The sequence below is a fragment of a genome, unplaced genomic scaffold, assembly GCF_019419815.1.
Source record: "Pyrus x bretschneideri cultivar Hongxiangsu unplaced genomic scaffold, Pyrus_bretschneideri_v1 Contig1, whole genome shotgun sequence".
NCBI lineage: Eukaryota > Viridiplantae > Streptophyta > Magnoliopsida > Rosales > Rosaceae > Pyrus > Pyrus x bretschneideri.
This window is the reverse complement of record NW_025999390.1, coordinates 10006937-10034204: the sequence shown is the minus strand read 5'-3', so window position 1 is coordinate 10034204 and position 27268 is coordinate 10006937. Positions and strand designations below refer to the sequence as shown.

At 38.1% G+C, this 27268-nt stretch overlaps 2 protein-coding genes across 2 annotated transcripts; one reads left to right on the top strand and one right to left on the bottom strand.

Annotated features, from left to right (window-relative positions):
• The first annotated feature begins 11544 nt into the window (after positions 1-11544).
• On the top strand, positions 11545-15416 carry LOC103949181 (calmodulin-binding receptor-like cytoplasmic kinase 3). The gene is made up of 7 exons (XM_048584937.1): positions 11545-12928; positions 13030-13257; positions 13400-13701; positions 14064-14229; positions 14319-14408; positions 14539-14837; positions 14999-15416. The coding sequence occupies exons 1-7, from the start codon at positions 12616-12618 to the stop codon at positions 15209-15211; spliced, it is 1611 nt and encodes a 536-aa protein (XP_048440894.1). The 5' UTR covers positions 11545-12615; the 3' UTR covers positions 15212-15416.
• A 163-nt stretch (positions 15417-15579) lies between these two features.
• LOC103949180 (putative chloride channel-like protein CLC-g) lies at positions 15580-19314 on the bottom strand. Its single transcript, XM_009360284.2, has 6 exons — positions 18727-19314; positions 18457-18634; positions 17927-18189; positions 17384-17653; positions 16150-17278; positions 15580-16009 (listed from the first exon to the last, which is right to left on the bottom strand). Exons 1-6 carry the CDS (start codon positions 19086-19088, stop codon positions 15875-15877), a joined length of 2337 nt encoding a protein of 778 aa, XP_009358559.1. The 5' UTR covers positions 19089-19314; the 3' UTR covers positions 15580-15874.
• Positions 19315-27268: the final 7954 nt, after the last annotated feature.

Here is a 27268-nt window from a genome sequence, read left to right as displayed (position 1 = left end):
TGAAGAATGGTGAAGTATGGATGTGTTATAGAGAGGGGATGAATTTCTGGCGTGAATGGTGAATGAATTGTGTATGAATGGGAATGAATGAATTGTGGCTGCAATGGATGCTTATTTATAGGTGAAAAGGAGGGAATATGACAGCTAGGAACTTGGTGGAAATCTGAAATGGTGATGGGAGATGCATGTGGCTGATTTATGCATGTGATTAAAGGGTAATGACAGCTAGGTTATGATGATGAATGCATGTGCAAAGTTGGATGAATGATTATGGGTGCATGTGGCTGATTTATGGTGCAATGATGAAAGGCAAAGTGCATGTGGCTGATTTGTGAAGGGAATGCATGTGGAATGAATGTGTGAATGATGGCAGATTGTGTATGTGAATGATTAGGGTGAATGTGCATGTGCTTTGACAGCTAGGTTGAATAAATTAAAGGGAGTGCATGTGGCTTGGCTGGAATGATTGGAATGCAATCTGAAATGGGATGTGTTGGTGTGAATTTCTGGTACAAAGGGCCTCCTTTGGTCTTCAATTTCGTCCATCTACTTGGCTTCAAGTATATCCAATCCATTTAACGCCCCAAACTACTCCAAAATGCACCAAAATGCACCATTTTGCATACTTTGCCCTTAGAACCTGAAAACACACAAAAGAAGCATAAAGGACTAAAATAACTAATGAAACATAACGTAAATGCACGAGAACAAGCCATTTAAGTCGCATGAATATGCTCCTATCAAATACCCCCACACTTATCTTTTGCTAGTCCTCGAGCAAAACAGAAAGAAAAACAAAACGAAACGAAACGAAACAAAACAAGTAAGACACAACCTAAACCTTCCAACAATCGTCTCAGGGATTTCCAATGCACATGACATGTTAAAAATCATCATTCTCACAGATTTTAGTCATCTTCACACTTAAGTACATTCTTAATCATAGTCACCACATACTATTTCACAATTAAGCATTTAAAACCATGTTTTGAATGTAGTAACATGCCTTAGAGAATTTGCTCAATTCCTTACAAGATATGCACTCGATTTTCACTCAGATTTTCTAACTACACACCCTAATCTAGTCATTTGTGAGAAGATTAATGAAAACGAACACTCACATATATATATCACAAAGAGAGCAATTTCTGGAGTTAATAAGCATGTTTAGATATGATCTCATGAATGGAATGCTACTACTTAGACGCGAGAACCAGTGACTCCATAAGCTCATATCAATTCCAAACTCCACATTTTGAAACACATAACACTCAAGATAGAAGTCAAAGGGTTGTAACGGGGCTAGGGTATTGGCTAACAATGAAAGGTGAAGGATAAACAAACATTCTTAAAGCAATAGTGAGCAAAGTATTGAATTAGGCACTTAGAATTCCCTTAAGAACGCAGAAGTCAACTTTGAACACCCAAGGGAAAATCACACAAAACTTAGGGCCATATTCAACTTTTTGGACCCTTTCTTCAACCATCAACGCTCGTGAGTTCATTCTTACTTATTTTCACTCTTTTTTTTTTTTTTTTTTTTTTTTTTTTTTTTTCTTCTTCTTTTCTTTTTTTTTTTTTTTTTTGAATCTCAAAACATACATATAAACGTAAGAACAAACTTTTACTCCCCCACACTCATTTTCTTGCATAATGTAACTCAAAAGGAATTCATTTAAGTCATGCTCACTATACTTTAAGAACAAGGGTATAGGAAAGTCCTACTCTAGGCTAGGTGAGGAAAATGTGGGTAAACAAAGAATAAAGGCTAAACAAGGCTCAACGGGGTTAAAACTTACAACATATATGAAATATGGGAAGTAAGGCTATTTGGCTATGGTGGTGGTTACACAACTTCATCTTGATATGTGTTATGCAATTCAATGTCATGCTTTGAATGAAACGGATATAAGTTCTAGCATTTAGTTCTATCATGATATAATTGCATTCTAAGTAGCAACCAAGCAAGGAATAATGAGATCATGCAACAACTTTAGAAAACAAAGAATCACAGATTATAACTCTCCAAAGAAGGTAATGGCTCGAGTCTCACAGGGTTGTAGCGTTTGTTTGAGTTCCTTCCTTCAAGCATGTTACAAAAACGAATTTTTCTTTTATGATTGCATGTGAAGTCATACATTATAACCATAACCAAGCATATACCAAGAGTAAATCAAACTTTTCTCTATGTTTATAACTCTTTTTAACAGTCATGCAATTACAAACCAAATCCTTATCATTGTGTTGGAAGGTATCCTAAGACACAAACACACAAAAACGACTTAAAACACTCTTTTTAGGCTTTTCAAAACATGTTTTTCAAATTTTTATGTGATTTTCGGAGTTATAAAACAAAACATACTAAAACACTCTAAAACATCTTAAAAACACCTTAAAACAGCAAGGAACAACATTTGAAGTTATGGGTGATAAAATCCCACGAATTTGCATCAAATATACTTAGTTACCCCCCCCACACTTAAATCAAACATTGTCCTCAATGTTTTAAGCATAGATTCACACAAAACATAAGTAAACACACAAAAAGCAACTAAACATACTAAACATGGCAGAATGTGGTTAACAAAGAGAAGAGTTTAGAGACGCAAATCTGGTTATATAGTGTAAATTCCATCTTCTCCTTGGTAATTGCATTGAGGCTTGGATCTTTGTGATTCCACAGGCTTACTCTTGAACTGCGCTGCTCCCATCGTTGATTTTCCTTTGTGCTACTCTTGAACTGGGCAGCAGGCTTCCTTTGGTCTCCCCCGAAGGTCTGAGCTTCATTCTCTTATCTGTTTCTTTGTTCAATCTCTCCAATTCGTATTGAAGAGGGTTAGAGGATAGCTCAGCAAAGCTAGGTAAGCAACCAGGGAATAGAGTCTAGATAGACTCCAAGTGCCGGCTGATTGCTTCTTTCACTTTGCCATGCAAGTAATAACAAAGACAAAGGAAAAGACAGGGAAAGAGCATGATATGAGATACCTTTGCTTTTGACCTTGATGATATGAGATACCTTTGCTTTTGAAGAAGCGGTGAATGAATCAGCACATGTATTTGTTGTGCTGCTTCCTCCTGGGTCATCTGTACTCCAGGCATCTGGTATCATCTTTGGGGAAGAAGAAAGAATTGAGTGTTTCGAAAGGCTTTGCTGGGAGTGCGCCCTCAGAGGTGAGGAAGAGTCGGGCATTTTCTTCAGGTTTGCCTTGCCATAAAAGATGAAAGTCGACAAATATAGGGATTTCCCAATAGCAAGTGGTGGTACTGTTCTTTTACCCTTGTCGACAAACGTTTTGATCCCGCAAATCCAGCTTTTTGAAATAGTGACGACTCTTCGATCTTTGAAGACGCCTCTTCGATTTCTGAGCAGGCGCTTTCTGAAAAGCAGAGAAAGCGTCGCCGAACTTTGCGCTTGTCGGCTAAAGACGTGTAGTTGTGATGGTGGCCTCCACGTGTCGAACGCGTTTTCTGAAAAAGCCGAGGGAGTGTCGCCGAACTTTACGCCTCAAATTCCGGCTTTTTGAATCGGTGGACGCGTTGCCTTGGCTTTTTATAGAGCTATCGATCACTGCCAACTTACACACTCTGAAGATTTCCCATTCTTGATACTCGTCTCCGGCCCTTTTGAAAATTTACTCCGTCCACCCCTTCTCTTTGAACACTTTTGAAAAATGGCAAACCCATCGAACCTTAGCTTAGAATTGAGTCTCCGCAGTGATACGGGCGTGCCGCGTCAAGGTAACGTATGGCGCCCTTCTTTCTTATCTTCTAACGGTCCTCTTACAGGTGAAGACTCCGTGATGCAGGACGCCACAACAGCTACGATAGTAGCTCGGAACCTCCTCACTCCCAGAGATAGTCAGCTGCTTTCAGGACGGTCCGATGAGTTGGCCGTTCAAGAGTCCCTGGCTCTCAGCGTTCAGTGCGCAGGCTCTGTGTCCAACATGGGCCAACGCCTCCTTGCTCGCTCCCGTCAGGTTGAATCTTTGATGGCGGAGGTGGAGAACCTGAAACAAGAGATCAAACAACTTAAGTACGAGAATAGAACTTTGCATGTGCTTGCCAATAACTATTCGTCGGGCATGAAGAGGAAGCTTGATGAGATGCAAGAATCTCAAGGTCGGATGCAAAGTGACCGTCAACGGCTTGCGTCTTTCTTCCAGGGGCACCTTTTTCCTGGGTCATCCAGCGTTCCGCCAAGTATTGGGGCCTGGAATGCTCTATATCCGATGCCTCCCGCTCCTATGCCTCTCGTTCCGATGCCTCTTGCTCCGATGCCTCCTACTTCGATGCCTCCTGCTTCGATGACTTCCGCTTCTAGAGTTTTGCCTCGTGGTGGGTCTTCACGCAAACAAAAACAAAAACAACCTTTGTGAAGCTCCATTTGTTAGATACATTTGTAATTTCTCGAAAATTAATGAAAAAGCTTTGTTTTATTCACTGTATTGGGTTGCCTCCCAAGTAGCGCTTTCTTTAACGTCTTGCAGCCGGACGAAGAACACAATCATGCCTTAATGGAACCCACGGCATGGAGTTGATCATTGAATGGATGATGATACTTGAAATGTTCCGGCAATGGTTGAATTTCAAGAGTGGGTGCTCTAATCATTGACATCAACAACATATTAGTCAAAAACGACTTTGGATTTTGAGTTGGTGGCTTACCTACATGCTCCAATAAGAACTTAAGTACATCCTCCACGAAATGCTTCTCAAAACATTCAAGAATTGGATCTTTGTATGGAGTGGAATAGAGATCTGTCCTAAGATCCATGTAAACTCTTTCACCAAATTGGATTTGAGTAGGTGCCTGCAATGAAGAATGTAACACACGATTAATTGAAGTGGGAATTGGAATTTGAGTTGGTGGCTTACCTATGGGCTGCAATATTGGCTCTAAAGTCGCAGCACATTCAACAAATGCACAAGGGATGTTTTCATTCAGATTGGACATTCTGAAGGTTGTGGCTGTGTGATCCACTCCAATTTCCTCCTTGATGAATTCAAGATGCTCCTCAACCACTTTTTCCTCGTGAATTGTTGGAAAGGTGTCCAAGATGTCTTTCTTCCCCTCATCTTTCATGGATTGCATGAACCTGCCAGGGAAGGGTGCATTTGGGGGAACAAAGTTAGAAATAATTAAATTTGGAACAACCTTACTTGAATGGGGTGGTGTAGGAATATTGGGAGGTTGCGGCAAGGGTTGTTCTTCCCTTGCCGTGCCTTGTGCATCCTCCTCCTCTTCGAGCAGTAGCAATTCATCCATGGGCTCATCTTCAACCATTTGTTCTTGAATTTGTTCCATGCATTCTGCATTCTGCCTAAATTGACTGTTCCACTCAGCCAACTTTTTTGCTTGATAGAAATCCTCAATTGGTCGCCAAAATGCGTCTTGTTGAAATGGTTGAGCTTCCCTGCCCTGCTCCACAGAATTCAGTTGTTGAATAACTTCCTTATAATAATTTGATATACCTGAATTTGGATGTGAAGATTGAGGGGAAGGCTGTGGTGGTGCATATGAATCCTCATATGGTTGCCAATATGTTTCTTGGTGAGTCTCCTTAGCTTGATTTTGTGAACCCTGCACCAAAGAGTTTAATTCATTAAGAATTTGATTATAATCTATTGACGAATTTGAGTTTGGTTGGGCATATTGAATATGAGGTGGCTCCCAATATCTTTCTTGTTGAATATTTTGAGGTTCCCACCACATAGAAGTTGAATGATCACTCCAATCCGAATTGTAAGTATTGGAAAACACGTTATTCCTTGATTGAAGATCAACTATATCAACGTTTTGCATTTGGGACCTTTCCATGAGCTGTGACAAAAGATAAGCATTATCAAGTGCCATGTTGTGCTTCTAAAATCAACAAAATAAAACTAAAAATATATACACACAAACAAAAATAAAACAATCCAAGAGATTAGCAAAGTTGCTAATCCCCGGCAACGGCGCCAAAATTTGATGCGAGAATTATACGCACACAAATTAAACCCTCTTTTTATCAATTGTAGTATAAGTATAAGTAGGGATCGTTCTTAACCGGGGATTAGGAGGGATTGCAAAATCACTTGGAAACTGACTCAAAAACGTAAAATAAAGTTTAAAACACTAAACTAGACTCAAAGAATGCAAAACTAAACATTTAAAACACTAAAACAAACCAAAGGACTCAAAACTGCCCCAAAACACTCAAAACTGCCTTAAAAACACTTTCTGGGCAGTTTTGAGCACTTTGACTACTTTGGACGAAATTGGGTAATAAAATGAATCAAAACACTTAGAAACACAAACTAAGACACTTTCTAACTAAGTTGGACACTAAAGCAAGGGGGGATTGAGTTTTGGACGAAATTAAACTAATTGCACAGATTCTAATTAAAACAGATTGTAAGTATGAATGTGATGGAATTGAATGGATGGGATGGCTAGCTAAGGGGTTCATCTCCACACATGTTACACTTGCATAATAAAAAGATTTCCAATTGCATTTCAATAAACCATGAATTCTCAACACCCCAAGTTAACCGTGATGCACTAATTAACCTTCAAATCTTCCTAACGTTATTGAATTGGATGATTGCATACGACAACCCAAAACATTCCCCACAAGTCCCCTACATGATTGCATAATAGAGATACAAGCAAGAATCATTACGCTCTATGAAAATTATAAGTGTTGACGAGGCATTCGTTACTATGATTGCATGAAACTTATGCCAAGAATTCGTTTAACGCGATTGTTTATAAGCAACCTCCACTACTTGTGAATATAAGTTCGTAACTATTAGGTGAAACTCACTTATATTCTAGCGTCATATTCATGCATGAAAATTAAGCGTATACTCTCAATAAACATACATAAATAAGTTATCAATCAAACAGTTAAACAAATTGAATCCACAACTTATGAAACGCAATTAGAAGTAATCAAATCAAAATGCAAGCATAAACATATATTTTGAATCCCCCCCTAGCCAAGGGGGGGGTTTAGTTCCTCATACGTACAAAACAAAGAGAATTGAAATTAAACATTGGAATCGAGGAAAAGAAACACCTAAACATTCCAACAACTCAAACTTGAATTGTATGAACGTTTAGGCACTCTTCTCCTCCTCTTCGTTGTAGCACAAGGTCTAAGGATAGGTTTGGAGGGATGGGGAGTTATGGATGGTGTAGAATGATGTGTTTAGGATAGGGATGGATGTAGGGGACCTCAAGGCTTCTTTTTGTGCAGAAAATATGAAGAATGGTGAAGTATGGATGTGTTATAGAGAGGGGATGAATTTCTGGCGTGAATGGTGAATGAATTGTGTATGAATGGGAATGAATGAATTGTGGCTGCAATGGATGCTTATTTATAGGTGAAAAGGAGGGAATATGACAGCTAGGAACTTGGTGGAAATCTGAAATGGTGATGGGAGATGCATGTGGCTGATTTATGCATGTGATTAAAGGGTAATGACAGCTAGGTTATGATGATGAATGCATGTGCAAAGTTGGATGAATGATTATGGGTGCATGTGGCTGATTTATGGTGCAATGATGAAAGGCAAAGTGCATGTGGCTGATTTGTGAAGGGAATGCATGTGGAATGAATGTGTGAATGATGGCAGATTGTGTATGTGAATGATTAGGGTGAATGTGCATGTGCTTTGACAGCTAGGTTGAATAAATTAAAGGGAGTGCATGTGGCTTGGCTGGAATGATTGGAATGCAATCTGAAATGGGATGTGTTGGTGTGAATTTCTGGTACAAAGGGCCTCCTTTGGTCTTCAATTTCGTCCATCTACTTGGCTTCAAGTATATCCAATCCATTTAACGCCCCAAACTACTCCAAAATGCACCAAAATGCACCATTTTGCATACTTTGCCCTTAGAACCTGAAAACACACAAAAGAAGCATAAAGGACTAAAATAACTAATGAAACATAACGTAAATGCACGAGAACAAGCCATTTAAGTCGCATGAATATGCTCCTATCAACTTGCTCCAAGAATTTAGTCTAAAATCGAAACCCCTTATTTCGAGTGGGCCAAAATCATTTTTACGGATAAACACATTAAATCAGTTTTTCTATGAAATCACTTAACTGATATTGACCTCTTCAAAATCACTCTGAATCACCTTAATTCCTTGTGTTTACTTTTTTTTAATGACAAAACAATAGGATAATGTACATTAAATTTATCTAAAGCAAGCTTAAATCTTCATATCCTTTCCTTCTATTGGGACAAATGTTTTGTAGCAATAGAGCATGGAGACTTTCCCCAATGCACAACAAAAGTGCACATTTAAATTGCACACTAGAACAAAGAGTCGTTTCATCATTTAATTTGACGAAATTAACAACTTTAATTTATTCTGTTGCGGAACTTATATATAAATTTTATTGTGCAATGGAGAAATTGTAATGGAGCAGGGCAAATCGAAAAGGCAAACCCTAAACCAATTTCAGCCCTCATTCAACTCTCAAATCCGACAAACTCATGTTTCTTGGCCATATTCCATTGTCATATATTAGGTTTGAGCCTTTAGGAGACAATTACATCGGAAACGTAGTCCTAGCAATTCAGGTTTAGCCTAGTGATGTTAGAACGTTGTTCCCATCTCCAACTTTGAGAAAATTATATATTCGTGGAGTCGGATGAGATTTAAATACAGTGAAACTCGTTTCTTTACAATAACGCATGATTATCTATCCTACTAAGAAGACGTGGTAGTAATATTCATCTAGATTTATAAGTGAAAAGTACTAAATTTGACTCATTTAGATAACGAGTTTAATACCTAATTATTCATTACATGTTCAATGAAGTAGTTTAAAAAAAAAAAAAAACAAAAAAAACAAAAACAGTTGAGTTGTATATGCATTGTAAGCAATAGAAGTCAGGGATGAAGCAAACCATTGTACACTAACTTTGTTACCTAATTTTAATCATCTTGTGTTGTGGGAGACTCGTGTGGTACTTTTCACTGGGAATATCATGGCTTAAAATTATTAATTAACCCCTGTTCGTCTACTTGTTATTCATCAACCCACTTAGAGCACCGTTCGAAAACACGAAATAAATTGAATGAAATCCAAAACTATTGCAAGTTTTGAATAGTTTTCTATGAATTGGGTTTTAGGCTATAAACACTGGCTTGAAAACTGAAAGAAACATCATCTTTGTCAACAATCAAACCTAGTGGTGGCATGGACTCAATCTCAACGGTTGGGAATGGAATCTTCTTGAAGTTTAGAATCGCCGGATTCCACAAAACAAATGTTCGAATGAATATCAAACCGTTTTGGAGTGGCCCCCTATGAAAGTAGAAGCCCATGCATGCTTGTTTCAAAGGCTCCTCTCCGCTGCTGCCAATGGTATCGTCGTCGTGAAAGGGCAATACCAAGAACTCATCGGGTATATTCGATGATCAATGTTCTTGACTAAAATACTGCGGAAAGATCGAGTTGTTCGGAAGGAGCGTTGTGTTCATGAACGGTAGCATTTCAAACTTTGCAAACACATGTAGAACTCCTCAGAAGGGAGCCGTACAAGGACTTCAACAAGTAACTCCGGTGGTAAGTCTGACACTTGAGGTTTAGGGTTAGAGTTCAGTTATGCAGTTTTAGGGTTTAGGCCCTAGGACGCCTTTTCTGTTCTGGAAACAGAGAAGCACGACATTAACGAAACACGAAGCGGACTGGCCGGGTCAAGTCCAAATGAACCCAACCATTGTCAGCCCACATTTAGCTTTCGGATCCGACGCTTCGTGTGTTTCCTTCTTGGCTGTTGTCAATTTCCGTTAGGAGACAATTACATGCGGACCCCTAGAAATTGAGGTTTAGCCTACCGATGTTAGAAAGCTGTCCCCATCATTATAACTTTAAAAAAAAAATAAAAAAATATGAAGCTTGAGAAAAAATTCGCTACGGAACTCTCATAAAGGGGACGTCGTATACATTAAAAGTCGAATTTGTGTTCAATAAAATGGATTAAAATAATGTGGAATTCGTTCCTTTGTGAAAGTATTAACTATATATCAAAATTTTCTCTTGTAATTATTAGAGTATAAAATGCAGGGCCACTAGCAATAAGTTGTAGTAGTTTATTTTTAGTTATAACTTGTAATTGAGTGGGTTTTAAGTTCAACTCGTCTCGATAGCGAGTTTGATATGGTGACTGATATGTGGCTTCGTCCACATCCCTTACTACTTAGTAGGATATCGTTGCATGTAAAACCAAATATATGAAACACTTGCAGAGATTGTGTTCCCATGTTGATTTTCTTCAGTTGGTTTAATATAACGGCCAGAAATTGAAATCATATGTGTGAGATAAAAACGGATATGTGAATAGCATCACCCAACATCTTAATCATGGAATAACTATTGATATAAAACAAGAAAAGGATTATTTTTAAATTAAATCAATCATCAAATAATAATAATAATAATAATAACATAGCTAGTTAGGTTGTTGTATTAGAGAAATTAAATTCAACACCACGTGAAACTAGATTTGCACTTGATTACTTAAACAAGAAGCTGATTAAAGTCTTTTTTTTTTTCCTCTTTAGTGTAAATCAACCCGACATTACCAAAGACTGTTGAAAAGGAGGGAAGGAATTCTTGTCTATATCATCGAATGGGAAGGATTTCTTCTCCATATTTCAACAAACTAGAAACAGGTTCACAATTCCCAACCCACATTTTTTTTACAAGTCAATTAGAATCAGATATTGAACTCACTATTTATATCAGTCGAACCCCTCAATTACAAATAAAAAAAAAATATCAAAAATCATAATGCTCATGACATGATTAATTCAATTTTAAATTGTTGACTTTGGTGAAAGAGTAACAATTGACCCATAGTCTTTGACACTCCAAAACGTTTGACATTTCTACACACGCAATGGGAGGAGGTCAAATGTTAAATTAGTTGTGTGAATTATTTAGACGTTAATTATTTTATAAATGATAAATTTTTAAAACTTAAATTAGAAATGGAAAAAGGATTGTTTTCGATACTAGTGATATTGGTGGAGCAGGATTAAAATTAAAACTCCAACTGCATAAGATACATGTAACTAATTAAGATACAAGCCTCTTGAGTCAAAATATGACCTTGAAAATATGATTAATTTGGAATTTTATTTGAACGCGTATGAAATAGAAAAATCATAAAGGGGACAGGATGAGAATGAGAAGGGATGGACTCTGTTCTAATTTATACAGCAGGGTAGAGATTATAGTATACATATAAAATGACCAAAAAGCCCTTATCCTGGCTGGATGACAGATACATATAATGCAATGACTGTATTTTTACGCACCACCATTTAGTGTAATGTATGTTCACCATTTTATGAGTTTGAATTTTGAGATTTGTGTTTATTTACTACATGAATCTCGAAATTCAAACTCATCTAATGATATGAATAGAATGATAAACATACACCACACTAAATGATGATGAACAATACAGTTTCCGAGCGGTCAACAATCCACATTGTCCACATTTTGAGGTTATATTTAATAGACTAGTTTTGTATTAATGCATCGAGTGCGTACAAAGTACAATTTGTACAAGCATCACCAGACGGCCGTCGCGGATTACGTCACAGCCAGAATCCACCATTTCTCCTCTGCAAATTCAATCAATAACAAAGCAGCAGTTTCGGTTTTTGACAATTCCAGCCTCCTCAGCCGCCTCTTACTGTAAATTCAGGTGCTTTTTTATTTCTTTTTCTTTTTTTCTGTTCAGCTGAGCTGCTTATAGATTCAGAGTACTGGTTTGTGTAGAGAATTTTAGATGTTGGGTTTTGAAGTTTGACTGGATTTTTGTACAAGTTTCTGGGTTTTGTGAATTGGGTTTCAAGCAATTCGTGAAAGTTCGGAACTTTTGGTGGTTTTAGGTGTTCGGATTGGTTTTGGAGGTACTTTTTCAGCTGGGTTTTCTGTGGAGCTTCTGAATGTTGGGGTTTTGAGTTGACTGGATTTTCATATGAGTTTGTGGTTTTGTGAATTGGGTTTCAAGTAATTTAGTAAAAGATTGGAATTTTGGTGCTTTGAGGTGTTGGGATTGGTTTTTGGGATACTTTTACCAGCTGGGTTTTAGATAGTTTTCCTATTTCCAGTTGTGAATTGGCTATTGAAGGCTTCGGTTGAATTCGTGGGCACGTCAAGAAATCGAATTCTCTAGTGGGGAACTATGTGAAGATATGTAACTCAATTTTCATCCGTTTCGTTTGATGAGGATTTCAACCACTGTGTAACGAATCGAGGTTCGAATTGCTCATTTCAGTGGCTGTTACATAAGAATCTTGCTGGTTTGGAGCAATTTGAGGTCCTAATTATCGGTAACAGTACTGGCAGAAACGAAAATTGTCAGTAACTTTGATCAGCTCCTTTCTTGTTTTTGGGATTCTCTCATCTGTCAATCTGGTGACCTGAGTTTTGTATAGGCTTTGGTTGAATTCGAAGGTGATGGCCAGACACTAAATTAGTGGGCTTTGGAATTTCTATATAGGTTGAACTACATAAGGTCTGTGTTTTTCGCATACTCTGATCTTTGGGCCTTTCTTCGCAACAACTTGACGAAGAATAGAATAAAGTGAGATGTTCCATCATTCTGTCAGTCCCAAAACGGGAGTTGAACAGATTATCCCCTTAAGAATGGCCATCGCAGTGGTAAGTCTATTGCTGTTTGTGCAGTTGCCAGCAATCTTTGCCTCTGAGTGTGTTATACAGTCAAGGGGTTGTAGCGATCACATTGCCTATTCAAGTTCTCATGGTCACAAATTGTTTTACATAAATGGGAATTCAGTGGAAAAAACTTTATTCTGCACGGCTCTTTGGACATACTATGCAAATGGTTGCATTTTGGAAGGCGACCTTGGCATTTACCATTGTGCATTGGACCTTTCACGTGGTATGATTGATATGATATATTACTTCGGTTGCTTGTTTTAAGTTGATTTATTACTTATGTAAAGCTTTTAGGACCTTTATTAAGTATTGCTTCTCTTGCAGTTGATTTTCCCTTGAGGACGGTGAGGAAACTTTTGCAGAAGGAGTCAAAGGATAAATCTACTTTTGACAACAAAGAAAAGAAAGATTTTGCATCTCTGTCTGCAACGACAAAAGTCGGAATAGCAGCAAGTGGAATGTTTCTTGCGTGTTGTGTTTTTCTTTGTCCTTGCTTCTTCAAAAAAAGGAGAGAAAGTGCTCACAAAGTTATTGCAAAGGAGCCAAATTCAAGTGAGTCTCTTGCATTAGCCCATCTATCTACAATTCAGAGAACAAATGCATTTTTGTTGCTTCTTATTAGTTTACCTCCTATTAGTTTCCTCACTGACTTCTTTATTTTGTTATTGATGCTAAATTGATTATCATTTTGCAGTGGATTCAGTTTCTTCTCTTGAAGTGAGTTCTGGTCCTGAAAAGATCCCAGCCAGTCTGCATCGTGCGCCACCAAGTCCACATCGTGTGCCACCAAGTCCACATCGTGTGCCACCTAGTCCTCGATTTTCAATGTCTCCAAAACTTAGTAGACTTGGATCAGTGCATCTCAGTTTGAATCAGATTGCAAAAGCAACTCGCAACTTCTCTCAATCACAAGAAGTTGGTGAAGGAGGTTTTGGAACTGTATACAAAGCCCGGCTAGATGATGGCCAAGTGGTTTCCATTAAACGAGCAAAGAAGGTATGGACAGTTCTATGTTAAAACTTTGTTGAGGGTTTCAATGAAATATTGGTAATTGCCAGTTTGTTTATGAATGGATCCTTCGAGCCCTAGCGGTGAATTGACTAGTTGCGTGTACTGGGTTCAGTTAGAAAATTAACATGCTGAAGTTGTATGTGTGTGACGTGGTTCAATATTTCAACATTGAAGTAGGCTTACATAGTCGGATTTCTGCATAGCATTATTTGTTGTGGAATTACTAGTGTTCATGTTGGCAATATTTCTATTGAACACTCAAGTGGATTTTTAAGGAAGTTTTTATTCTCATGTCAGTGATTCAATCAAATGATTGCTATTTTGTTAACATGGAAACTTTGTAACAGGAATACTTTGAGAATTTACAAACTGAATTCGGCAGTGAAGTTGAACTGCTTGCCAAAATTGATCATCGAAATCTGGTAAAGCTACTAGGTTATGTTGAAGAAGGAAATGAGCGCCTTATCATTACAGAGTATGTGGCAAACGGTACTCTTAGAGAACATCTGGATTGTAAGCTTACTCAAATCCTTTCATAACATTAGCTTGTTCTGATTTATAAAGTGATGAGATCGTAAATAATTATGCTGCTACACTGGCAGGTCAGCATGGGAAAATCCTAGAGTTCAACCAGCGACTTGAAATTGCTATCGATGTTGCTCACGCCCTTACCTATCTTCATTTATATGCTGGTAACAAACTCTTCATTTAATTCATGCATCACAGTTTTTGCTGAAGTTTTATATTTCGGGATACGAATGAAGAATTGGTTTCAATTTGTCAACCTGATTGATGCCTAATCTGTTATCCATCTCGCAACAGAAAAGCAAATCATCCATCGAGACGTGAAGTCCTCCAACATTCTTCTGACAGAAAGCATGAGAGCCAAAGTGGCAGATTTTGGATTTGCAAGGCTTGGCCCAATGGACGCAGATCGAACACACATTTCAACCAAAGTGAAAGGAACTGTCGGTTATCTTGACCCTGAGTACATGAAAACCTATCAACTCACCCCAAAAAGTGATGTTTACTCGTTTGGGATCTTACTAATAGAAATTTTGACTGGCCGTCGTCCAGTGGAGTTGAAGAGATCTGTTGAAGAGCGGGTGACCCTCAGATGGGTAAGTTGCGCCACTAAGAAATATTGATGAGAAATAGTAGTCAACATTCAACGAGATAAAAATCACTAACTATATAGTGTGCTATTAAAATGTGATATGATTACGTGGTATTATAATGTCATGTTACTGTAACGATTATGTCTGGTTTCAACATTTCGCAGGCCTTCAAGAAGTTGAATGAAGGGCGCGTGGTGGAAATAGTTGATCCTTTGATGGAGGAAAATATAGATGCAGAGGTTCTGATGAAAATCATCGATTTGGCTATCCAATGTGCAGCCCCCGTCCGAGTTGATCGGCCAGAGATGAAATGGGTGGGAGAGCAGTTGTGGACAATAAGGGCAGACTACCTCAGAAGTGTCAAGAGAGGGCAGTAGAGAAATCTCTCTCCATTCTTATTCCCTCACTGTTGTTTTCAACTTACCATGTAAAATTTGATTTGGTCAGACTCACAGACACAAGTTTGCTTTTCGTTTTGGCCTTTTTCTCGACATCTTTTTCGCCTTGAACATACTTTGGATGTGTAATTCTTTGATTACCAAATCTAGCGTCTCTTTATAACAATCGAAGCAAGTTCCGACAGGGTTCCAAATTTTTTATTTTCGCCGAGATTTCGCATGTTTAACTTCCGGCAGCGGTTGTTCAGCTGTAATTTCTTCACTATCCTGTTTTTGATCAACCATTTAGTTGGGAAAATTAACAAGCTAAACTATAAAAATCTATGAGACACTGGGACCGTCGTAAATAATAGAAGAAAAAAGTAACTAAATTATAGCTTTTTACAGTTGCACCCTGTCTTATTTTCCTTGTATTTGGCTGGGTACAAATAATTTCATCAGAGAGCAAAATTTCCACCTTTCCTGGTTTATCATGCTATCTAACGATATAAACTACTTCCCTTCCGGTCTTGAGCTCTCGAGGCCATGACAAACTCTGAAAACTAACTAGATACCGGACGTGTCATGATTTCAGACCGTCAAATGAAGATTATTTACGAGACCATCTTCGGGGGGAACTACAATGCTAGGCTGAAAATGCCCCTAAATGAGTTTTGGCGGGGATGGCAGCTGGAATCTTAATCTTTTCCACCTGCTACTCACCAGCATAGGGTGCAAGCTCAATATATGTTCTGGCATGAAGTCGTGCCTCGTCAATATACCCACCACGGGAGTTCTCTGCAATCAAGCAGCGTAGATATTACAAGCAATTAGTAAGAAAACTGCTATAAGGAATCATTCGAGCTTAGATGGATTGATAAATAATTAGCATAAGATCGTGCTGTTAGCTACAAAAGCTTCAAGGAATTTGCACTTACATTGGACAGCTTGGGTATCACAAGAAGGTGCCTTAAGCCAACTTCTCGGAAAAGTATAAGAGCCTTTGCCAGTGACATCGTTTCCACAACAGTATAAGGTGAAGTGTTAGTAAAGGGATGCAAGTCGATGAACATTTCCATCTCTTCCTCGGTTAGTTCTATATCTTCTATCTTGTCCCCTTTGCCTGAACCCCTCTTGGCAAAATCCACTGATGAGAAGAGTTTAAAAGAATCGGTGCTCGTGAGAACTGGGTTGGACACAAATGCTTTCTTCTTCAACAATTCAATAAGATGGGCACGGAGGACTATACCAAACAAAACAGGCGTTTCAGAAAGCGGAGGCTCATCAATCACAGGGAACCCATTATGCCCTGTAGTACGGAGGACGTGTACTATGTTACCAACCTTCTCAATGCCTTGAAATAGTTGAAGTGGCCCTGTTACCACATCTGCTACTGTCAGCTGCCGCATATATGGTTCAACATGACTTTCCAGATAGGGAAGACCCTTTGCTTTCATAATAAGATCATATATATTGCTATTGAAAGCATCTGCCGTTGTCTTTGAAACAAGAAGAACCACCATTATTAATGGCAGCAATAACAGATTATTGGTCAATTCCAGAATAATTACACATAGAGAGACCGTCATCCTCATGGTTCCACCAAGAAGAGCAGCAGCACCCAGCACAGCATATAGACCGTGATTGAGATTCGAGTGTTTACCAACCAGCATTCCAAAAAAACGCCCATAAGATGCACCAGTCACAATAACAGGTACGAAAAGACCAGCTGGCACAACCACCCCGTAGCTAAAGATACTCAAGAAAAAGCAGGTGACGAAAAATATGATCATCGAGGAATATTGAAACTCAGAATCAGTATTCTTGCTGAAAAGGTTTCTAATAGCATCATCATTCGTGTTAAATATGAGGCTGGCAAGGTCATTATAGTGACCAGCAGGACATTGAAACTTCTTGTAGTTACCAGACCGTCCAATGGTAGGGCAGGCTTCTACTGCATCACGTGGGCAAGGTCGACAAGTTGCAAGCCACGGTAATCCAAAAAGAAGACAAGATGTGAAAATGGAGACTGTACAAGCTATAAGAATTTTATAAACGACACCTCTCCTGGCCAAAGGAAAACATCAAGGGGATCTCAGTCAGCAAATATAGTGTTTTAGAACATTTTGAAAATACTAATCTGTGCATGCGTGACTAAGCTGAAGTGCTTACTCATGGATGATATTGTATATTCGGATAACTTTTGTTAATAGAGAATTGTATAGGCTGCCCAATATGCCGCCTACAAACCCAAGGAGAAGAACCGGAGGCACATCGGTAATGTGATATGATATATTTGCTGAATAGACATCAAACATTATCAGCCCCCCAGTACCAAAAAGCCCACATTTTCCGCTGTAGCAAACATCAATCAGAGCTCGAAGCACAATTGCGATTACAGCTGTTGTAAAGAAAGCTCTCCACAGAAGGGCACTTCTCCACCTACAAAACAAAAACTTGGTTGAATAAAATGTGCCAATCCGCTGGATCCCAATATGTATGGTTAAGTATTGAATATTGATACAAACGGAAACACTTAGTATATATATGCAATATATATATAATTGGAAATCCATTTTACACCCGTATGTCACGAATGCAAAGTGACGACATGTAATTGTATAGGATGTTTAGTATAAGAGAATTCAACTTGTTAGTGCTATGAATGAAAAGCAATGACCAAACAAACGAGTTCAGATAGAAAGCTTGATGTACCAAGATGCCATTTCTTCAAAAACAAAGAGTACCCCACCGACAGGGGAACGAAAGGATGCACCAATTCCAGCAGCTGCTCCACACGTTACGAGATCCCTACGATCGCGATCATTCTTGAAATATCGCAGCCATTTCCATGTCAAGCCATGCTTCTTCGATCCTCCCTGACCCAACAATGATGCAACACACGCACCGGTATGCACCATGGGCCCTGCCTTTCCAATAAGAAGAGAGGACGACACTGCAGTAACACTGCCAACAATCTGAAACAAAAGAAAAATATGAAATTTTGCAATCCGAATTTCAGTTGAGATCATAAATTATCATATGCAGAATTCATATAATATTTCAATGTGTAGGTTCGGATTACATGAGTGTGTAATTGTAATACCAACTATCAAGTTGCTAACTTTCGAACATATTAAACAAAACTCAGTTCACAACGGAAATTGGCAAAAGCTGCTTTGCTGAAAAGCAATTTACATAATCCAACAGCACTTATAAAAGCAAAAGCAGAGTCAATAGGTCACCTTAACAAGCAAAGTCTTTATTGAATATATTCCGGGCGCATCGACGCCGTTCAGGTACGCCTTCACCTCCGGTATACCGGACCCTGCGGCGGCGGGCGCCACGAAAGCGGTGACCACAACCGCGAATAAAGTCAAACCCAAATTTGAGAAGAAGAAGACGGCAAAAGCCAGCCAAAACCTGTAAAATCCCCAACAACAAAAAACAAAATTGAAGACAAAAAATCCACAAAAAACAACCAAAATTCAATCCTGAAGTGAAAGTAGAGCAACCTGCGCTGCAACATCATGTTGGACGTGACAACAAACTTAACGCCGGCGATGTTTTCGACGGCGAGGTTGTTGCAGAATGCAATGAGTCCGACGACGATGCCAACAAGGAAACACGAGACCCACTTCATGAATATGTACTGTAACACGTGGGCCTTCCCGCAACTCCGCCAGTCCTGCTTGAAGAACTCGTTCTCGAGAATCTCGTAATCGAGGCTCTCGATTGGGCGGACATTGGCGCCGACCAGCGCCACCTGCGACGTGGAGTTCGGGGCGTACCGCTGGTGCGAGATTAACGGGGCGGTGATGGATTCCGGGTCCTCCGCCGCATTGAGGCTGGCGTTGGTGTTGCCGTTGATGAACATGGTTCTGTGTTTTAGGGGTCGCGGCGGCGGACGGGCGGAGCGTTTAACTATGTGTCATGAGTCAGAACTCGAACTCGGGTGGAGTGTTGAGAGTAAAGTGGCTGTTTGTGTTTGTATATGTTTTTGTGTTGGTGGGCGCTCCCTCTGTCCCTGTCGATTCTTATTTGCAGAGTTTGCTGGAATCGGTACTCTTCCGCTATTGAGCAACGATACGCTGCTCCCGCTTCCAATTTTGGTTCTATTAAATAGTTTATTTTTTTCCGTCTTTTAACGTGTTAAATACATGTAAGTATTTTAATTAAATTCGTGTGTTAAAAATGAAATAATTATTTAATTACTATTATTTCTTTAATTATTCAAGTTCTCGCATCCTAATTCGGATTACTTTATGGGTTGTGGTACTCTTGTATTTTTGTTTTGAAAGTGTAATATGATGTACGTTTATTGTTTTGGAAGTCTTAACCGTTTTTTACACTAACAACACTTCCTATGTTTGTCCGAAAATCGGTTCGATAAGCACGAATCAAAGGAAAAACCCAAAGGGAGAAACATTCTAATTCATAAAAACGAGGAGAATCAATCCATACGCGTAAGGAAGACCATGGGGAATAAACATAAGATAAAAAACTAACATGCAAGCAGACGATGATAACAAAGTTAAATTGTCATATCATACATATCAATAAGAGAATCGGATTCTCTCCGCATCCAAAAGAACTGAGCCAAATGATCAAATGATCCGGACCATTGAAATTTGATACAATGGTTACAATTATTATAATTTTTAAAGAGCCCCCTATTTGTAGCCGTTAGATCAAATTTCAATTGCCCGGATCATTTGATGAGTGGGCTCAGTTTCTTTGAATCCGAAAAGGATCTAATTCCATCAATAATGTAAACCATTACAGAAGTATCAAGAAAAAGAATAAAAACTGACACGACATAAACACTTTCAAAAATTAAAAACTTTAAATACTAAATTACTTTATTGTATAATTGATTATTCTTGTGATACGATAAAAATGCATTTTATTATCAACCATTAATAATGAGTATTGTCACAGGTCAATTCTTAGTAAAGATTGGATACTCCGACCACTATCCATCTTTTTCTTTTTGAAAGTATGAGTAGAAATCAAAGTGGGATTTTTTGAAAAATGTAATTGCTCAAGGAAAAAGGACATACCCAAAAATGAACAATAGCTAAAGTCTAAATTTGATGCAAAAAACTAAAACTGAAATATGTCTTTCCTAATTGTCACAAACCCAGGCTGTCCGTGAATAACGAATATTACTAAGTTAGTGACATCGCATCGTACATGACAAATTCTGCTATAATCCTTTTTTAATTTAATACAACGTTATATTTATATTAAGAGTATAGATTGACTAAAGCACACAAGTTATAATAATTTAGTATCGAATTTGTTATGTACAAGAGTCGAATCTAAAATTTCTTACTTACACATAAAATATATATATATATTCGAATAGTAGTACTAAATGAATGTTCCTTTTCTCCTCATTAATTAAACATCGATTGTCTTTCAAAAAAATCATTTTGTAACTGTCACATCTCATATTGGCTCCGCCGTAACACGATATTGTTCACTTTGGGCCCCGGCCACGCCCTCGTGATTTTGTTTCTGGGAACTCACACGAGAACTTCCTAGTGGGTCACTCATCCTGAGATTGCTTTCGCTCGAACTCACTTAACTTCGGAGTTCCGATGGAACCCGAAGCTAGTGAGTTCCTAAAATGCCTCGTGCTATATGGAGGTGGGCATGTACATATAAGGCACATCACCCCCTCTTCGGAGCCAGTAACTTCGGAGTGTCGATGTGGGATCTTACAATTCACCCCCTTTAGGGGCCCGATGTCCTTATTGGCAAACTCACACCACACGGCAGAGTGGCTTTGATACCATTTTGTCACATCCCAAACCGGTTCCATCGTAGCACGATATTGTCCTCCTTGGGCCCTGGCTACGCCCTCATGGTTTTGTTTCTGGGAACTCACACGAGAACTTCCCAGTGGATCACCTATCCTGGGATTGCTCTCATCCAAACTCGCTTAACTTCGAAGTTCTGATGGAATCCGAAGTCAATGAGTTCCCAAAAGGCCTCGTGCTATATGGAGGTGGATATGTACATATAAGGCACATCACCCCCTCTCCGTTGGTCGATGTGGGATCTTACAGTAACACGACTTGTTCCTTGTTTTTATTGAGCACCTAATATAAATTATAATCGTTCGAGGATTTAAAAAATAAAAAAATAAATAAAAAAAACTATTTTATAACTAAATTGTTATTTTGCTACTTTAGGAATGTTACGAAGACTCTCTCACAAGTGAGACTATTCATGTATTAAAAAAACTAAAACTGAAATATGTCTTTCCTAAATTAAAAAAACTATTCATGTATTTTATAAGTGGTTGTCTACCAATAGCTAAAGTCTAAATTGAATGCAAAAAACTAAAACTGAAATATGTCTTTTCTATTTGTCACAAACCCAGGCCGTCCGTGAATAAGGAATATTACTAAGTTAGTGACATCGCATCGTTCATGGCAAATTTTGCTATAATACATTTTAATTTGGGAATTGTTATTTGCATTCCACAAATCTCATTTTGCACTCCAAAATGTCTATAATTAGAAAGAAAAATACACTTGTGAGGAGTGTAGAATGAAATTTTTGGAGTGCTACTAACAGTTCCCTTTAATTTAATACAACGTTATAATTATATTAAGAGTACAGGTAGACTAAGGCACACAAGTTTTAATAATTTAATATCGAATTCGTCATATACAAAAGTCAAAATTAAAATCTATCGCTTACAATAAAAAAAATAATAAATAAAACTATTTTCAAATAGTAGTACTAAATGAATTTTCCTTTCCTCCTCGTTAATTAAATATCGATTGTCTTTCGAAAAAATCATTTTGTAACACAACTTGTTCCTTGTTTTGATTGAGAACCTAATATAAATTATAATCGTTCGAGGATTTAAAAAAAATACTATTTTATAACTAAATTGTTATTTTGCTACTTTATGAATGTTAAGGAAACTCTTTCAAAAGTGAGACTATTCATGTATTATATGTTACATCGTTGTTTAACATCAAATTTCACACGCCAACATTATAAACATTATGTCAAAAATATGAAATGATATAGAGTCAATGGAGAGTCCCACTTTGAAAAGAACCTCATTAATATTTCTTTGCTTATCACATAAATGTATTATATACAATCAATCAACATCTCAACAGTTGCATGATAATTGTATTAAATATATGTAATTATTACAATTAAATTCATAATTTCTAACTAAAAGTACAAATCAAATATTGGAAAATTAGTAATTTCTAACTAAAATAGATTAAAAAAAATTAGATGATAATAAACAAAACAAAAAACATTTGACCCCTGAAAAAAAAAAATTTTAAATGTCACGTGCACAACACGTGGTGTGGTTGAGTGTGCGAAGGGTTTATGTGATGAGAGAGGCCGCATGCGGCTGTCCTCATGCAGAAAACGTAGGCGCGAGCGCAGGACGTGGAAACTTCGCACGTGTGGGCCCCGTGGTGGTACGTGTGGCGGAGCGCTGAGGTGTTGGTTCTTTTACGCGGCTAGCACATGTCTCGACGTGACCCCCGTACGGCGTCGTCTCTTCATTCGTTTTTCAGCCAAATCCCAACTTAACGAAAAGAAAGGACCATGTAGGGCCCCTCTAAGATCGCGTGCCCAAGGCAAAATATAAGTGGTTGTTATTACCTAGTACTTGCTAAATTATTAGGCGACAAGGATTGTCTCTCTTTCTGTGTTTTTCTGTTTGTGTAATTACGGTTAAGTTACATCAACATTTTATATTACTATTCATTTTCATCTTATTATCTCTATAAAAAAAATATATAAAATGTTGACGTGGCTTAACCGTGAGCACACAAAACAGGAGGGCACGGAAGGGCACCGGAAGTGGAAGGGCAGATAATCCTTGTCCCTTCAACCTTGACACCAGTTGGTTGCTGAATTTTAGGAATTTAGAATCTTTTAGTTTTTTGGTTTTTTGTCGAAACACGGAATTTAATAAAGACGAGTAGAAATACTTGCATCTTCTGCAGAGGTATTAAACAAGAAATCTAGCCAAGAACGTTCCAAATAGAAAAACCCCATGCAAAGCAGTAAATGCAGCAACCTTATAAGCTGTCATGTTTCCATAACATTTGACAAAAAGAAAGTTCACCACACCAATTTGAGCAACTAACAACCTGATATCATAAAGATAGCAACACTTAAGAGTCACATCTTCAGATTTCAGCCCGTTAAGCATTTGCACCAAGCAAAATAGTCAATAAAAAAAGACCTCAAATTTCATTTACCGTATTTCCTTTTCAATCGTTAGAATGCGTAATGCGATTAAACATGTATTAATTGTTCATAAACGACGACATGTATATAGGATTTTAAACTCGACCAGAAGAACTAATGACGACAAAATAGCTCTCCATTGACTGAAAAGCAATTTGCTTAGTTTTGGGCCGTTTATTTAACACGAATTGGAAGAGTTGATATCCACGTAAAGTTACCACTCCAATCTGCACTGTGTCAAGAAATGGCCCAATATAGATGGGACTTAATGGAACATAAAAAAAATGGATCTAATGTATCCAACTGGATCCTCTCTAGATCCTTTTGGTGAGGATCCTAGAGAATAATAAATCATGTATGTTCGTCGTATATCGTATTGTTAGTTTTTGTCAAGTACTGTTTGTATTTAATTTTAAATAAAAATTTCAGAATGAGGATCCGGTGTAAGGTTTAATTTTACAAGTATACAATATTCTAAATTACTTTTATTTGCATAAAACAAAAATTAACCTTGAGTACAATATTATATGTACAGTACCTTGGCCAATTGACTTAGTTTATATCTGGGATTACAATATTTTGATTTTGATGTATTCGTGTTTTGTTGAAGTTATTGAGAGCAATCTCTTGTGTAGTATGATTTGGGTAAACTTGGTGGGGTTTTTTATTTTTTTATTTTTATGAAACTGATTTCATAAGTGGCCCAAAACATCTTTAGAGCCCATAAGGTACAAAAATGGGCTTCTCATTCAAATTGGGCTAAAAAGGAAAATGTGTTTGAGTTTTAGCATAATCAATTCCTTCAACGTTTCTTTTAAGAGAAATGCTAAGAAAACTCTTTTAAAGTGAGAATTTTTATTGCTTTCTGCCACCTTACACTTTAACATTAATTTTTCTGTCAATATTAGTGCAAGTGGTGACAGAGAGTCCATGTAGTGTTCCATTTTAGAGAAAATCTCCTTATCATTTCTCTTCTTTTAAATTCCACTCAATAATGTCACGTCTTTTCCCAATTTCTTCTTTTTTCTTTACATTTAGTATTCTTTCCCTAAAAGAGGCTTCATTAAGCTTAACCTAAAACAAATATACATAAGAGTTTTTTCTTTTTTTTCAACATAAAATGATATAAGATGGATTACTCAACCAAAAGTCCAAAACAATCTAAAAAATAACAAAAATACAGATAAAAAGTTTCAAACGTTCAATGAAAGCATCGAATTTCAGTTTGGTCAACTATGGACTCGTTTAAGGATGATTTTAAAATGGGGTGTGCTATCCACACACCCATTTTTACTTCTCACACACCCTTGTTAATTTCTATCCGTTGATCTTCTTCAATTCATCCGATCCAACGGTTCAAAACCAAAAAGGTGTGGGAGAAGTAAAAAGGGGTGTGCGGATATCACACCCATTTTAAAATAACTGAAAGTCTTTTGATGAAAATGTATTTAAAACCAATCCTTAATAAAAATCCAAATAGATTATGAAAAAACACTTTAAATGCTTCCTGTAATAAACACATATATAGTGTTTCTTCCAAAATCAATTTCACCAAAAATAGCATTTAGTCACTTTAAAAACATTTTCAAACGAGCTTCAATGCAAGATTTTGTTTTTCTTTTCATTTGAAATTAAAGATTGAGTAAAATACAAACAAAAGGATCGATGTCATAAGATTGGGAAAAGGATTCTCTCCGGATCATTTTCATCAAATCCACCCATCAATCAATTTGCGTCCTTGAAATTTGATCAAACGGCTAAAGTTATTATAAATTTAAAAAGGCTTTCTATTTTTAACCGTTGGATCAAATTTAAAAAATCCGGATTAATTCATAGGGTGGATTTAGTTTTTTTTTTTTTTTTGAGGAAACCGGAAACCAGCATTCAAGGGCATAAAAGGCAGAGGGATACAAAGAGAGCCTAACGCGAGGCCAACAACTGAAGCAACACAAACAAAGCAGCAAAGGGGATAAAACAAGGACACTGGAACCAAATTCAAGTGTTACCCCAAGAACTGCTCATAAAGATGAAAGGGGACAAGGCAAACCATCTCTACTCAAAACATGAACCAACAAAGATGGAGGTCTGAGGACCCAAACACAATTGCATATCTCCGTAATACGGTGCGACGCCAAGAAATCCGCTGCATGGTTGGCTGACCTGGGAATCCAAAACCAACAACAATCATGGAAAGCTTCCCCATACTGTTTAACCTGAGATAAGGTGGGAAAAGCCCCCATCTGCCAGCATCCGATGAATGGGATAAAAATGAAATCGTGTCCTTCGAGTCAAATTCAAGAATTACCTGTCGAAGCCCTAACACAGTAGCAAGCTCACAGCCATGCAGCATAGCCACAACTTATGTGGTAGCACCATTAGGAGCAAAGACGGCATACCGTGCTGCAACAACAAAGAGACCTCAAGGTCCATGAATCACAACTCCAAGAAAACCCTTCCGCGTTAATGAAGACCAGCTGGCATCCACATTTACCTTGAGGAAAGGAGATGTGGGAGGTGACCTAACAACCGCTGGGGTCGCCACCCTAAAAAGAGCTGGGCTGGAAACAGACGGAGAAGCATTCACATGCAAAAAATGCAGAAGCCGAGGTATAAATGGTAAAAATACTTGAGAATGGTTGATTGAAGATTGATTATATAGAAATTGGCATCTAGCTTTCCAAATATACCAACAAGTAAAAGCCACATGGGAAAGAAAAAAGTAGTGATCCTCCTTCGACCCCAATCTCGTCGTCGCAATGGTTGAGAACTACTCAAGCCAAGAAGAAATGCGAGTGCGATTAATTCGATAGTTAAGAACATCACCAAACCAAATAGGCTCCACCCAAGGACATACAAAAAGGAGATGTTCCACAAATTCTTGTTAAGAATTACAGATTAGACATTGTGGTGATGAAACACATTTCCTTCTAAATAAGTTATCCATTGTAGCCAGAGCTCAATGAGCTAGTCTCCACATAAAACGTCGAAGTTTTGGAAGGGTACGCATTTCCAAATAATGTGCCAAACCTGTCGTGAAGGGGTATGAGAAGAAGAGGGTTGAGGATCAAGCCGAGGGCCATGTAAAGACCGTGCAAAGTAGTATTGTTGACCCTAAAAATTACAAAGCCTACGTGGCGCGCAGGCCGAGTAACTAATAAGCTAACTACGTCATTCGGTTGAATGCGGGGTGTGCCAACTCGTCGGTCGAGCTCGACCTAGGAGTAAAATTTGTTGATGTTGCGTTGAGCATGTTGCTAACTTCTTTATCCTGCGACTGCGGTCGAGGAATGAACAAATCTCGGCCTTCTGGTTCTTGAGCCTGAAGACAAGGCTGCTAGTTCTGCGAAGTTCACAAATCGTCGGCGTCAGATTCGGTCACGGTGATTATATTCGTGAGAGTATAAGCACGTCGAATCAACACCAGATTATATGGACACAAGTATTCAAAGGTAATGTGTGTCTTAATGGTAAATGTGGTTCGGCCCTCAGAATGCCGAACTCTGAAACTCACTTGGGAGTATCCAATCATAAAACCACTCGACGTTTAATGCACCGAATGTTGTAACTCGTAACACCTTATTTCGCCAAAAAGGCTAATAAGATGACCTCTGCTAATAAGGATTCAGAAACCCTTCTTGACCGAGACTTGGATAGGTAACCAGTCGGCCTCGACATAATGCTGTTTATCCAAACTGAAGGTTCTCCTTGGTCGGCTGATTCTACGACAACAATGTTGTTTATCCAAACTGACGGTGTTCGCCAATTGCCTTCACAGTGTTGTTTATCCAAACTGAAGATGTGTCGGCA

Coding starts and splice junctions, on each gene's coding strand:
- LOC103949181 (XM_048584937.1), top strand. CDS start 12,616: ATGTTCCATCATTCTGTCAGTCCCAAAACGGGAGTTGAACAGATTATC. Junction 13,702..14,063: donor CCATTAAACGAGCAAAGAAG/GTATGGACAGTT, acceptor ACTTTGTAACAG/GAATACTTTGAGAATTTACA. Junction 14,409..14,538: donor CTATCTTCATTTATATGCTG/GTAACAAACTCT, acceptor ATCTCGCAACAG/AAAAGCAAATCATCCATCGA.
- LOC103949180 (XM_009360284.2), bottom strand. CDS start 19,088: ATGTTCATCAACGGCAACACCAACGCCAGCCTCAATGCGGCGGAGGAC. Junction 18,635..18,726: donor AACATGATGTTGCAGCGCAG/GTTGCTCTACTT, acceptor GGGATTTTACAG/GTTTTGGCTGGCTTTTGCCG. Junction 18,190..18,456: donor TAAAGACTTTGCTTGTTAAG/GTGACCTATTGA, acceptor CTTTTGTTTCAG/ATTGTTGGCAGTGTTACTGC.